Source organism: Arachis ipaensis, chromosome B10 (genome assembly GCF_059453495.1).
Source record: "Arachis ipaensis isolate K30076 ecotype BB chromosome B10, ASM5945349v1, whole genome shotgun sequence".
Classification (NCBI taxonomy): domain Eukaryota; kingdom Viridiplantae; phylum Streptophyta; class Magnoliopsida; order Fabales; family Fabaceae; genus Arachis; species Arachis ipaensis.
In genome coordinates this window covers 81,471,089-81,486,799 of record NC_142435.1, presented here as the reverse complement: position 1 = coordinate 81,486,799, position 15,711 = coordinate 81,471,089, and the positions used below count along the sequence as shown (strand labels likewise).

General features: G+C 37.6%; 1 protein-coding gene across 1 annotated transcript; it reads right to left on the bottom strand.

Annotated features, from left to right (window-relative positions):
- Positions 1–249: 249 nt before the first annotated feature.
- Positions 250–3,674, bottom strand: LOC107646983 (uncharacterized). Its single transcript, XM_088492266.1, has 2 exons — positions 1,144–3,674; positions 250–1,051 (listed from the first exon to the last, which is right to left on the bottom strand). Exons 1-2 carry the CDS (start codon positions 3,672–3,674, stop codon positions 250–252), a joined length of 3,333 nt encoding a protein of 1,110 aa, XP_088348392.1.
- Positions 3,675–15,711: the final 12,037 nt, after the last annotated feature.

Genomic DNA, 15,711 nt, shown 5'->3' with positions numbered 1-15,711 from the left:
ACTTCACTTGTGTAACCTCAAAGGAATTGTTTTTTTTTGGGCTTTTTCCTTTCATTTTTTGGCCTAAGGTAAGTATCCGTTTTCTCTTAGTGATCTCCCCTTTTTCCATTCTGCATACACAAAATAATAACAATTAATAAAATGCTAACTAAATAATAATTAAATGAGCATAATCAACTGAAGCAAGTAATTAACTAAGCAAAACAACTAAAGAAAGTGGGTTGTTTAGGATTCTACCAAAAACACTTGTCAAGATGTTTCAGAGTCAAAGTCATCCATGTACTCATATTCGCTTTCCTCGTCTTCCTCACAATATTGTTTGGCAAACATGTTTTGATCCATATCTATAATAGTTGCTCGTAGATCATTCCTCACTAGATCAATTTCGCCATTATCATTTGGAAGACTTGGAATCACTTCAGGTTCGCATGGCTCCCTTGCATATATTATGGGAGAATCAGACTCAAGGTCATCACTTACCCTAAATAAATCTCTTGGAATTGTTTTCATAACATAGTGCTTGTCCCTAACATATGGGTCTTGCACATAAAAGCATTGGTTTACTTGAGATGCCAACACAAATGGTTCTTCTTGGTAGCATTTTCTATTGAAATACACATATGAAAGACCAAAGTTGTCTTTTGCAACTGTATACCACTCACACTTAAACAAGACTACCTTAAATTGGCCATAATAATCTAACTCAAACATATCAACTATTCTACCATAGTAGGCTACTTTTGCTTCAATTGGGTTCTTATCTTTCACACTAGCAAAACTAGGAGTCAATGCCTCTAATGTGACACCACTATTTTGAGTTTTACGTCTCACATCACGGTGCCTTGTATGGAACCTATACCCATTGATAATATAACCTGAAAATCTTTTTGCAACTTGATTTGGACCCCTAGCCAACCCTTTTGCCCAATCAGGCACATCCTTTTTCATGGCACGAATTTTAAACCATTCTGAAAATTGTTGACTGCGGTCCTTGGCTTTCTCCCACTTTGTTCTTCGTGGATTGTTATCATTAACTGCCTCCTCATGCTCTCTGAAGAGATTAAATATTCATAGTCTTAGTTTTTAGTAAGGTTAAATATGATGATTTCAATCTAACAAATGATAATGAATCGAAGAAAATACCTCATGTAGACTTCGATCTTATCACAATTGTTTAGAATGTATGCATGACCTTGTATTTCTGATTTTTCATCTAAAATAAACAAATCTCCCATTCTTCCACCAAGAGGACATCCTTTGCTTGGAAACAAACTAGGAGTTCGCACCTCATCTGAAACACACTCATCGTTGTTCCGAGGGTTTCTATTAAATCTTGTACGAACATCTTCATGCAAATATCTTGAGCAAAAATTGATACACTCATTCGCCAAATATCCTTCGGCAATAGATCCTTCTGGACGACTTCTATTACGAACATACGATTTTAGTGTGCACATATACCGTTCAACAGGGTACATCCAACGATATTGAACTGGACCACCTAACCTCACCTCATTTGCCAAATGAATAGGCAAGTGCACCATTATGTCAAAAAAGCTAGGAGGGAAAATCCTCTCCAATTGGCACAATGTCTCAGCAATCTCTGCTTCTAAGTTAACTACCTCATCCAAGCTAATTACTTTCTGACATATTCGGCGAAAAAATGAACATAATCGAACTAGAGCGATGGCAACATGGTCAGGAAGTATGCTCTTGATTGGTACTTGCAACAAGTAATGCAACATGAAATGAGCATCATGGGTCTTGTAACCAGAAATCTTCTTTTCTGTTTCATGCACACATCGAGCAATATTGGAAGCGCTACCGTCTGGTAATTTTGCCGCTTTCAACACACTACAAAAGATTGTTTTCTCTGCTGGAGTCATTGAAAAGCATGCCTTTGCTAACTTAGTTTTTTTTCCATCCCCCGTATCTCTTGGTTGAAGGTTCTTCCTGATACCCATATCTTTAAGGTCAAAACGAGCAGCTGCATGATCTTTCGTCTTTCCGGGAATATCTAAAAGAGTTCCAATTATGCTATCAACTATATTCTTCTCTATGTGCATGACATCAAGGTTGTGTCTAAACATGTTGGACTTCCAATATGGTAACTCAAAAAAGATTGACCGTTTTTTCCAATTTGATATGCCATTCTTTGATCTCTTTTGCTTCTTCCCAAAAGAATTATCCACCTCTCGCAATATATCAAATACAGCTGAACCTTCTAACAACTGTGGTGGAGACCTGAGTTCAGTTTTTCCATTGAAAGATCTTTTGTTATGCCTCCATGGATGATTCATGGGTAAAAACCTTCGGTGATCCATATAAACAGTCTTGTGACTATGTTTCAGATAGATAGAAGAAATCTCATCATTACAGCATGGACAAGCCAATTTTCCCTTTGTACTCCACCCAGATAACATAGCATATGCAGGGAAGTCATTAATTGTCCACAAAAGGCACGCTCTCATGTTGAATGTTTTGTTTTCTTTCGAATCATATGTTTCGACACCTGACTCCCATAATTCTTTTAATTCTTCAATCAACGGTTGAAGATAGACATCAATGTCATTTCCCGGTGATTGTGGTCCAGGAATAAGTAAAGAAAGCATAAAATAATCAGGCTTCATGCTCATCCAAGGGGGTAGATTATACACCATCAGAACAACAGGCCATGTACTGTGTGTACTGCTCAAAGTTCGGAATGGATTGAATCCGTCGCTTGCTAACCCAAGTCTCACATTACGAGGCTCCTTTGCAAAATCTTCATGTCGATTGTCAAATGCTTTCCAAGATTCACCATCGGCAGGATGCCTTAAGGACCCGTCTTTAACGCGCTCATTGTGATGCCAAGACATAGCTTCGACAGTTCTTGTGCACATAAAAAGCCGTTGAAGTCTGGGAATCAAAGGGAAATGCCTTAGAGTTTTCGCAGCAACTTTGCGAGGCTTTCTAGATGAGGTAACATCATCCTCTTCTTCATGATGCTCAATATAACGGGATGTTCCACAGACATGACAAGATGAGTCATTCTCATACCCGTTCCGATACAACATGCAGTCATTGCGACATGCATCGATCTTTTGGTAGTCAAGACCCAAGTTCTTCACCATATTCTTGGTTTTATCAAAAGAAATAGGAATATTCAAATATGGCATTGCTTCTTTCAATAATTCCAAGAGAGAAGTAAATGACGCATTACTCCAACCATGCAAGCATTTTAACAAGTAAAGACGAATGGTAAAGGATAATCTTGTGAATCCTTTACACCCGGGGTATAGTTCTTGGCTTGCCTCGTCTACCAATTTATAAAATTCTTTTGCACATTCGTTAGGCCCCATGTTTTGTCCGTCAACTTGTGTATTATCTCGAAATCTATCACGTAACAACTCATCAATGTTATCATTGCAGTTATATTCACCGCCTATGTCACTGTCAATATCCATAGCAAAAAGTGATTCCCCATGATTAAACCACCGCTTATAACCTTTTACAAAACCGTGGCATATTAGATGATCGTATACGTCATCTCTCTTTAACCAGAATATATTACAACACTTTGCACAAGGGCATTGAATTTCTTCCCCTTGAGGAACTCCCTTTGATGAGAAAGCAAAGTGTAAAAATCTTTCTACACCAACTTGATATTCTTTCTCATGACGTGGTGTATCCATCCAGTCTTTCGACATATCCATCGAAAACCTATATATTTCACGTAGATAGCTAAGTTTCTAAATTGAAGTCCTTACTGTTCATCTCACTAACTGCAAATCTAGCTTCCTACTTAACTAAGAGACAATATTGTGCAAGCCTCGAAAATACTTTGAAGGCATTAGACATAAAATAACAGAAAAAATTGAATTTTAGCAATGCTTAAAGAAGTGCCTAAAGTGATGAGTGCCTCAGGAAAGCACCAAGTTGCACGCATGACATCAATAACAAATTAATAGATGTATTTAAATTTGCATAAACCAACCTTAATTAATGTCTTAATCCGTTCCACAACAGCAACAAAATGGTAGCACAGCAGAAGTAGAATTAGAGAGGTAGCAGCGTCAGCGAACAGCTACTCGGCAGCAGCAGATTATTATATTACCACAGGAGCAGCAGAACAAAGAAGTGGCAGTAGTAGTGGATAGATAACTATCGAAAGCCTGAACAAAAATAGACTAAGCCTTAAGTAAATATTAAAATATAAATATGTTTAATATTTTTTAGTATAAATAAATCATTTTTTAACAAATAAATTTTATTAGTAATTATTCACATGTTCGATCATGAGATAAAATGAAACAATTATCTCTCCTCAAGTGGCTCCAAACATCTAACACTATAATAAGCTACATTGAAACCCAAACAACTAATTAAAAATAGCAAGAGAGTAGAATGTCCTTAAATGACCTAATTCATTTAATAGTATTTAATAGCAATCCCAATTTTAAAATATTATTTTTCTAAATCTATTTTTTCTTAGACAAAAAAGTGAAGGAATAACCATTTTTATCTAAAGCTTTTTTTTCTATATAAAAGAATTATACAACAAAACTTACTTAAGTTGGTCAAGTAATTAATTTATTGTCTATTTAAGTAAGTGTTAAAAATTTGAATTCCTTCTTATATATATAATAATCTATTGGCTAACAACAAATTTTAAAAAGAAATTTGTGACGAATTAGTTCTTACCCTTATAAATTGAAAGATGCTATGAAAAATAAAAAACTATATAATTTTATAAAAAAAATAGAATGACATTATAATTATAAATATAAATAAATGATATAAAGGGAAAAGGAAGAACAGTGGAATGTGGATGTATGTGCTCCAATTTATGTGGCGTGGAAAAAAAAAAGGAAACAAGAAAAAAAGAAAAAAGAATAATGAAAGTTTTATGTTCAGTGTGGATGAAGCTACTACTTTGGTCCAGGCTCCACACCTTAAAACTAAGCAATAAACTGCAAAATCTGTGACTAATGGCAGAGAAGACTGAGTAGGGAACGACAGAGACGAAGGCACCAGCAGGGAGGAAGGACCAAAGTCAAAATAGTGGAACCTCTTCAAACTTGTTCTTCTTCTCTCTCAATAGCTTCAGTGTTGTTATTGCTTGTTACTGCAAAAATAATACTTCCAATGTTATTCTATATATTTTCAGGCTTTTTTTTTTTATAAAAGAAAAGAAAAGGACGTGTGTACTATACTTGAATTAACAATAGACAATATAATAATAGTGCATGATTGAGAAATGCAAATACAAATTCAAATGGCTGTTCAGAATTTCAGATTATATTAGATAATGGCAACACAATGCAAGCATCAGAAACCACATCAAAGTAGGCACACAATGTTTTCTATCACAAACAAATGTATAACCTCAATCTCTCAGAATTAGCAGAAATCCTTCTCACTGAAAACATCAATTTAATTTCTATTTACTTTCAGATATCCAATGTTTTAGGCTACTGTCCCATGTGCTTTTGTACAATGTGAAATTAATTTAATTATTTACTTAATAGTGAAAAGAAAATGAAAAACAAGATCCATGAATAATTGTTGCAAAAGAATCCAAGTACAATTGCATGATCACACAACAATTTCTCAATGCCAAGCAAATTTAGGCAAACACCCCCCCCCCCCAAAAGAATCCAAGAATGAACATCATATATGCATGCATAGAAAGTGAGCAGAAGAGGAAATGCAAATTGAGAAATCAGCAGCAGCCAATGATTAAGGATGTAATGAGCATGAATGCATAATAAGCACAAAGAATCTCAACAAGGAAACGAGTTGCTAACACATGGCACAAAGCAGCAACACTTAATAAACAGCAGCAGTAAATAGCATGTTTCCCAGGTTCAAGCAAGCACCAAACAGAATTCATATGACTTAACCAGTTCCACAAACTGAAATCATTGCAGTTCATATAATATGGACCAAGCAACAAGCAGAGCAGAACTCAGCAACAACAAACCAAGAAAAATTAATGAAACAGTAACACTTCCACAGCATCTATTTTGGACAATGAAAAAAAATACAACAAACAGCAATCACAGGTCCAGAATTCAACACCAAAACAGCACAATAAACAAGTTCATCCAGGACAACTTTCAGAGGAAAGACAAATTCATTCCGAATAGCAGCAGTAAACAAAACAAAACCTACATCCACTAACCAGTCCAGATTCTCTAACCACCTAATTCAACTCAACTAAATTAATTGAACTAAACAAGCTAAACAGAATGAGCTAAACCAGATTAATCAAACAGAAATAAAATCAAATGAGATGAAAGGGGAACCTGGAAAGCAGAGAATTGGAGCAGGGGAAGGGAAGGGAAAACAATAAAACAGGGTCTCGTAGTGGCTCTTAACAGAATCTTGGACAAGTGCCCCGAGAGTGCCATGCTGAAAAAGAATAAAGGTAACTAATTAGTTCAAATAAACGACATCATATCAAGTATTGATAAGTAAAACGATTGTATGAATATCTTAATATTTATTCACAAAGTCACAATCCACCAATAGAAATGACATCATATAAAGTCAGTAACTTAAAATCTCTTTAGGGGAAAGCTAATAATAAATAAGGCCATTAGAGGTGAAAATACTGTTTAGGCAAAAGGCAACAAACAGTAAGAATTAATGGAATACCAAAACCAACAAGAAAACACACTTTTTATGTGACTTCAGCATCTTTCATCAGAAGCGAGTTTTTATGCAAAGTGGAGAGAAGAATCCAAAACAAAATACAATTGACGCTAATAAGTAACGTTAAATAGTCCTAAAAACGGGACAGAAAGTTTGAACCATGTTAGATAACATTTATATTTAATAGAAATGAGTGACGTTAGTCCCTTTAAATGAGCACGGGAGTTTCAACCATATCATCTCACAGACGCACACACACACACTGGCACATATAATCACTTAACAAGCATCAAGCGGAGAATTAAAAAGAAATAAAAAAAATGCTAAGATGCTGGTCTTAACAATGCAACTGTTTTAGGCTCCCAGGCCACTATTGTATTATTCAAGACACACAAACAAAGTGATGATGAAATAATGCTCATTCATCATCGTCCATACAAATTAAGTAATACTCTTAACTTAAAAAACACTGATCCACCAAATAAAATTAAAATAAAAAAAACTAGTATAAAATTAATGTTTGGTTCTAGTCAACTTCTATAATTCGATTTATCAGCATAAAACATGGTTTTGACTTCAATCATTCACAACTGCACAAGGAAGAAGATAGATTTCACTCTTTCTGACACCAACACGAGTAAATTACAGAAGCCTTGTGTCTCACGTGGCTGAGACATTTCATTCATCATCATCAGCATTCATCATAGTAGGAAAAAGACCATGGAATCCATTATTACCCGCGAACAACATATATTAACAGTCAACATAAGATATCGAAAATCAAAGGAGAATATAGTGAATAGAGTGCACCTTTGTGGCTTTCTCATTCCAGAAAAAAACCACGTACGTCCACAGCATCGCAAGCAACGCGTCTTCAGCATTATCATTTAACCAGGGACATGAAAATGAAAATGAAAAGGAACATGCAATCAGAGAGAACGAATCAGGGGAAAATGAAAATGAAAAGGGAAAGCCCTAAACGTAAAAACAACGGAAAAATCGAGAAAATAAAAAGAGGAAAATCGATCATACCTATGGAATTCGAGGGCTTGGAGGAGAAGAAGAGGGAGGAGCTTGCCGTCGCCCATGTTTGCTGGAGCTTGAAGGTGAACAGAGAGATCCTCACTGATTCGAAGAAGAACAAGAAAGAGAAGAAGGGTATGAAGATTACCAAGATGAAGAAGAAGTGGTTTCCATCAGTGACGAAGGCGAAGGCGAAGGGCGACGGGCGAAGGGCGACGGGCGACGGGCGAAGGGCGAAGGGCGAAGGGCGAAGGGCGAAGGGAGGAGCTCGGACGGCGAAGGGCGAAGGGCGAAGGGAGGAGCTCGGACGGCGAAGGGCGAATGCGAAGGGAGGAGCTCGGACGGCGAAGGGCGACGGGCGAAGGGAGAAGGGCGAAGGGAGGAGCTCTTCGATACAGGCGAGTAGGGTTAGTGGCTTCGAAGGGGAAAGAGAGATTAGGGTTGGGGACCGGGTTAGGGACCGGGTTGGGGGCCGGGTTTGGGCCGGGTTGGGAGCCGGGTCTGGGAGCCGGGTTTGGGTCAACCGGTTTGGCCCATCTCGCCACGCTTTCAAAACGTTATTCTTGCTCTCTACGGCCACGCTTTTGAAGCGTGGCAAAAAAGAAACTTTTGGCCACGCTTTTAAAGCGTGGCAAAAGTGTACCAGCATATAGCCACGTTTTCTAAGTGTGGCCGTAATGAAACCCTGTGGCCACGCTTTTAAAACGTCCTTGTTTCTATCTACGGCCACGCTTTTGAAGCGTGGCAGAAAAAAAACGTAGCCTTTTCTGTAATCAATTGCCACCCTCACAAAAGCGTGGCCGTTGATCCTTTTCGCCACGCTTTTGAAGCGTGGCAAAAAAAAATGTGGCCAAATCTCTAATCTATCGCCACCCTCATAAAAGCGTGGCCATAGACCACTTATGGCCACGCTTTTGAAGCGTGGCAAGAAAAAAGCGTGGCCATAGGCCTTTTTTCTTGTAGTGTTTATTATAAATAGGACCTCTTACTATTGTATTAGACATCTTTGGACGCCTGGTTCTTAGATCAGAGGGGCTGGCCTCTCGGCCATGCCTAGACCTTCACTTATGTATTTTCATACGGTAGAGTTTCTACACTCCATAGATTAAGGTGTGGAGCTCTGCTGTTCCTCAAAGATTAATGCAAAGTACTACTGTTTTCTATTCAATTCTTCTTATTTCGCTTCTAAGATATCCATTCGCACCCAAGAACGTGATGAAGGTGATGATTATGTGTGACGCTCATCATCCTTCCCCCTTATGAACGCGTGCCTGACAAACACTTCTGTTCTACATGAATTAAGCTAGAATGAGTATCTCTTAGATCTCCTAACCAGAATCTTCGTGGCGTACGCTAGAATGATGGCGGCATTCAAGAGAATCCGGAAGGTCTAAACCTTGTCTGTGGTATTCTGAGTAGGATTCAATGATTGAATGACTATGACGAGCTTCAAACTCGCGATTGTTGGGCGTTAGTGACAGACCCAAAAGGAGGATGGATCCTATTCCAGCATGATCGAGAACCGACAGATGAATAGCCGTGCCGTGACAGGGTGCGTGAGCATATGATTCACTGAGAGGAGGGGATGTAGCCACTGACAACGGTGATGCCCTTGCATACAGCCAGCCATGGAAAGGAGTAAGACTGATTGGATGAAGATAGCAGGAAAGCAGAGGTTCAGAGGAACGAAAAGCATCTCCATTCGCTTATCTGAAATCCCTGCCAATGAATCTACATAAGTATCTCTATCCCTTTTATTGTTTATTTTAATCTAATAAAGTATCACGTTTAAATCCGCCTGACTGAGATTTACAAGGTGACCATAGCTTGCTTCAAGCCAACAATCTCTGTGGGATCGACCCTTACTCACGTAAGGTTTATTACTTGGACGACCCAGTACACTTGCTGGTTAGTTGAACGGAGTTGTGTCCACACATACATAGAGCCACAATGAGGATTCAATACAATTATATATTGTTACTCTAACAAAGAGTACTACATTAATGTGATCACAATTTCGTCCACCAAGTTTTTGGCGCCGTTGCCGGGGATTGTTTGAGTCTTCGGCAAGCTTTTGGTCCGGTAACATCAGTGCCAGATTCCCTTTTGATCCGGCAACAGCACCAAGTTTTTGGCGCCGTTGCCGGGGATTGTTCGAGTTTGGACAACTGACGGTTCATCTTGTTGCTCAGATTAGGTAATTTTCTTTTTGTCTTGTTTCCAAAAAATTTTTCAAAAATCTTTCAAAAATTCTTCCTTTGTTTTCGAAAAAAAAAAATTTTAAAAATAAAAATGTTTTCAAAGATATATTTTCCTTTCAGAATTTTTAAGAATGAATTCTAGTGTTTCATGGAGCATGTTGAAGCCTGGCTGGCTGTAAAGCCATGTCTCAATTCTTATACTCAAGAAAAGAGCTTCTTTATCTTTCTTAGCCAATTGGCTGTTGAATGTAAGGAATGTCAGGCGTGTCATGTCTGAGTTACATACTAAAGCTTGGCTGGCTATTAAGCCATGCCTGACCCTTTGATTGGAGCTTTAGAGCATAAGATTCCTGGAATTCATACTAAAAAATTTTGGAATCCTTATTTTTCCTTTTTTTAAATAATTTTTCGAAAAATATAAAATAAAAATCCAAAAAAAAAAATTAGAAAATCATAAAAATCAAAAATATTTTTGTGTTTCTTGTTTGAGTCTTGAGTCATGTTATAAGTTTGGTGTCAATTGCATATGCATCTTGCATTTTTTTCGAAAATATCATGCATTAATAGTGTTCTTCATGATCTTCAAGTTGTTCTTGGTAAGTCTTCTTGTTTGATCTTGATGATTTTTTGTTTTGTGTCTTTTTATGTTTATCATATGCATTCTTGAATTCTTAGTGCCTAAGCATTAAAGAATTCTAAGTTTGGTGTCTTGCATGTTTTCTTTGCATTAAAAATTTTTCAAAATTGTGTCTATGATGTTCATCTTGACATTCATAGTGTTCTTGGTGTTCATCTTGACATTCATAGCATTCTTGCATGCATTCATTGTTTTGATCTAAAAATTTCATGCATTGCATAATTTTCATGTTTTCATAAAAATTCAAAAAAAATAAAAAAAATATCTTTCCCTTTTTCTCTCATCAAATTCGAAAATTTAAGTTGACTTTTTCAAAAATTTTTAAAATCAAGTTGTTTCTCATGAGTCAAATCAAATTTTCAATTTGAAAATCTTATCTTTTTCAAAATCTTTTTCAAAAATCAAATCTTTTTCAAAATTCTTAGTTATTTTCGAAAATTTCAAAAATATTTTTCAAAAATATTTTTCTTATTTTTATACCAAATTTTCGAAAATAACAATAACAATTAATGTTTTGATTCAAAAATTTCAAGTTTGTTACTTGCTTGTTAAGAAAGATTCAAACTTTAAGTTCTAGAATCATATCTTGTGATTTCTTGTGAATCAAGTCATTAATTGTGATTTTAAAAATCAAATCTTTTTCAAAACTAATTTCTATCATATCTTTTCAAAAATATCTTCTTATCTTATCTTTTTCAAAAATATCTTTTCAAAATATCTTTCCTAACCTCCTAACTACTTATCTTTTCAAAATTGGTTTTCAAAATTTGTTTCAACTAACTAACAAACTTTTTGTTTGTTTCTTAACTTTTTCAAAACCACCTAACTAACTCTCTCTCTCTCATTTTCGAAAATATCTCTCCCCTTTTTCAAAATTTCTTCTTAATTTATTAATTATTTTAATTTTTAAAAAAAAAATTTTCGAAAAATACTAACTAATTTTCAAAAACCAATTTTCAAAAATCACTAACTCTTTTTCAAAATAATTTTCGAAAATTATTCCTCCCCCATCTCATTCTATTTATTCATTCATGTCCTAACATCTCATCTCACATTCCAATCCTCACAGTTGTGTTTCTTCCTTTACATCACATCCTTTATCCCCCCTCTTCTTCTACTTACAAAGGGATCCCTATACTGTGGTATAGAGGATCTCTATTATTATAATCATTTTTCTGGCCATTCTTCCTTGTCATATGAGCAGGAACAAGGATAAGAACATTATTGTGGAAGCAGATCCAGAACCTGAAAGGACTCTGAAGAGAAAATTAAGAGAAGCTAAAATACAACAATCCAGAGATAACCTTTCAGAAATTTTCGAACAGGCAGAGGAGATGGCAGCCGAAAATAATAATAATGCAAGGAGGATGCTTGGTGACTTTACTGCACCTAATTCCAATTTACATGGAAGAAGCATCTCCATTCCTGCCATTGGAGCAAACAACTTTGAGCTGAAACCACAATTAGTTTCTCTGATGCAGCAGAACTGCAAGTTTCATGGACTTCCATCTGAAGATCCTTTTCAGTTCTTAACTGAATTCTTGCAGATATGTGATACTGTTAAGACTAATGGAATAGATCCTGAAGTCTACAGGCTCATGCTTTTCCCTTTTGCTGTAAGAGACAGAGCTAGATTATGGTTGGATTCTCAACCAAAAGACAGCCTGAACTCTTGGGATAAGCTGGTCACGGCTTTCTTAGCCAAGTACTTTCCTCCTCAAAAGCTGAGCAAGCTTAGAGCTGATGTTCAAACCTTCAGACAAAAAGAAGGTGAATCTCTCTACGAAGCTTGGGAAAGATACAAACAGTTGACCAAAAAGTGTCCCTCTGACATGCTTTCAGAATGGACCATCCTGGATATATTCTATGATGGTTTATCTGAGCTATCAAAGATGTCACTGGACACTTCTGCAGGTGGATCCATTCACCTAAAGAAAACGCCTGCAGAAGCTCAAGAACTCATTGACATGGTTGCTAATAACCAGTTCATGTACACTTCTGAAAGGAATCCTGTGAATAATGGGACGCCTATGAAGAAGGGAGTTCTTGAGATTGATACTCTGAATGCCATATTGGCTCAGAACAAAATATTGACTCAGCAAGTCAATATGATATCACAGAGTCTGCATGGAATGCAAGCTGCATCCAACAGTACTCAAAAGGCTTCTTCTGAAGAAGAAGTTTATGATCCTGAGAACCCTGCAATAGCAGAGGTAAATTACTTAGGTGAACCTTATGGAAACACCTATAACTCAACATGGAGAAATCATCCAAATTTCTCATGGAAGGATCAAAAGCCTCAACAAGGCTTTAATAATGGTGGAAGAAACAGGTTTAGCAATAGCAAACCTTTTCCATCATCAACTCAGCAACAGACAGAGAACTCTGAACAAAATGCTTCTAATTTAGCAAATCTAGTCTCTGATCTATCTAAGGCCACTGTAAGTTTCATGAATGAAACAAGATCTTCCATTAGAAATCTGGAAGCACAAGTGGGCCAGCTGAGTAAAAGGATCACTGAAATCCCTCCTAGTACTCTCCCAAGCAATACAGAAGAGAATCCAAAAGGAGAGTGCAAGGCCATTGACATAAGCGCCATGGCCGAACCTGTGAGGAGAGGAGAGGACGTGAATCCCAAGGAGGAAGACCTCCTGGGACGTCCAGTGATCAATAAGGAGCTTCCCTCTGAGGAACCAAAGGACTCTGAGGCTCATCTAGAGACCATAGAGATTCCATTGAACCTCCTTATGCCCTTCATGAGCTCTGATGAGTATTCCTCTTCTGAAGAGAATGAGGATGTTACTGAAGAGCAAACTGCCAAGTTTCTTGGTGCAATCATGAAGCTGAATGCCAAATTGTTTGGCATTGATGCTTGGGAAGTTGAACCTCCCTTGTTCATCAATGAACTAAGTGATCTGGATCAACTGACATTGCCTCAGAAGAGACAGGATCCTGGAAAGTTCATAATACCCTGTACCATAGGCACCATGATCTTTAAGGCTCTGTGTGACCTTGGTTCAGGGATAAACCTCATGCCCCTCTCTGTAATAGAGAAACTGGGAATCTATGGGGTGCAAGCTGCTAAAATCTCATTAGAGATGGCAGACAGCTCAAGAAAACAGGCATATGGACAAGTAGAGGACGTTTTAGTAAAGGTTGAGGGCCTTTACATCCCTGCTGATTTCATAGTCCTGGATACTGGAAAGGAAGAGGATGAATCCATCATCCTAGGAAGACCTTTCGTGGCCACAGCAAGAGCTGTGATTGATGTTGACAGAGGTGAAATAGTCCTTCAATGGAATGAGAACTTCCTTGTATTCAAAACTCAAGGATCTCCCTCTGCAACCATGGAGAGGAAGCTTGAAAAGCTTCTCTCAAAGTAGAGTCAACCAGAGCCCCCACAGTCAAACTCTAAGTTTGGTGTTGGGAGGCCACAACCAAACTCTAAGTTTGGTGTTGAACTCCCATATCCAAACTCTAAGTTTGGTATTGGAGAGTCTCAACAAAGCTCTGCACATCTGTGAGGCTCCATGAGAGCCCACTGTCAAGTTATTGACATTAAAGAAGCGCTTGTTGGGAGGCAACCCAATGTTTATTTATCTAATTCTTATTTTTCATGTCTTTATAGGTTCATGATCATGAGGAGTCACAGAATAAATATAAAAATTGAAAACGGAATCATAAACAGCAGAAGAAAAATCACACCCTGGAGGAGCATCTGTCTGGCGTTCAAACGCCAGAACAGAGCATAGTTCTGGCGCTGAACGCCCAGAATGGGAGCATCCTGGCGCTGAACGCCCAGAACAAGCATGGTTCTGGCGTTCAACGCCAGAAATGGCAGCAAAGGGGCGTTGAACGCCCAAAAAGGGCACCAACCTGGCGCTGAACGCCCAGAGTTGTGTGCAAGGGCATTTTACATGCCTAAATTGGTGCAGGGATGTAAATGCCTTGACACCTCAGGATCTGTGGACCCCACAGGATCCCCACCTAATTCAACATCTCTCTCCCACCCAATCCCACCCATATGGCCGAATACACACTCCCATCTATCTCCTCCATATCTTCTTCTTATTCTTCTATTCTTTCTTCTTTTGCTCGAGGGCGAGCAACATTCTAAGTTTGGTGTGGTAAAAGCATAGCTTTTTTGTTTTTTCCATAACCATTGATGGCACCTAAGGCCAGAGAAACCTCTAGAAAGAGGAAAGGGAAGACAAAAGCTTCCATCAAGGGTCTATAGCTCAGTGGTAGAACATTTGACTGCAAATCAAGAGATCCCTGAGATACCTCAGGGGATACATTTTCTTCCACACAATTATTGGAAGCAACTAAGGGTGGAACATCAAGAGCACTCCATCATCCTTCATGAAATCAGAGAAGATCTAAAAGCAATGAAGGAGGAGCAGCCAAGGCAAGGAAGAGACATAGAAGAGCTCAAGGACATCACTAAGGTGGACTCATTCCTTGTTCTTACTTTCTCTGTTTTTCGTTTTCTATGTTATGTGCTTATCCATGTTTGTGTCTTCATTACATGATCATTAGTAGTTAGTAACTTTGTCTTAAAGTTATAAATGTCCTATGAATCCATCACCTCTCTTAAATGAAAAATGTTTTAATTCAAAAGAACAAGAAGTACATGAGTTTCGAATTTATCCTTGAACTTAGTTTAATTATATTGATGTGGTGACAAATGCTTCTTGTTTTCTGAATGTATGCTTGAACAGTGCATATGTCTTTTGAAGTTGTTGTTTAAGAATGTTAAATATGTTGGCTCTTGAAAGAATGATGACTAGGAGACATGTTATTTGATAATCTGAAAAATCATAAAAATGATTCTTGAAGCAAGAAAAAGCAGCAAAGAACAAAGCTTGCAGAAAAAAAAAAAAAAAAGAGAAAAAAAAATAATAGGCGAAAAAAAAATAGAAAGAAAAAGAAAAAGCAAGCAGAAAAAGCCAATAACCCTTAAAACCAAAAGGCAAGGGCAAATAAAAAGGATCCCAAGGCTTTGAGCATCAGTGGATAGGAGGGCCTAAAGGAATAAAATCCTGGTCTAAGCGGCTAAACCAAGCTGTCCCTATCCATGTGCTTGTGGCGTGTAGGTGTCAAGTGAAAACTTGAGACTGAGCGGTTAAAGTCAAGGTCCAAAGCAAAAGAAGAGTGTGCTTAAGAACCCTGGACACCTCTAATTGGGGACTTTAGCAAAGCTGAGTCACA

Bases quoted from the DNA above. Each gene is read 5' to 3' on its own strand.
- LOC107646983 (XM_088492266.1), bottom strand. From the start codon at position 3,674: ATGGATACACCACGTCATGAGAAAGAATATCAAGTTGGTGTAGAAAGA. The intron at 1,052-1,143 runs GTATTTTCTTCG...TAATCTCTTCAG, and splicing joins AAGATCGAAGTCTACATGAG to AGAGCATGAGGAGGCAGTTA.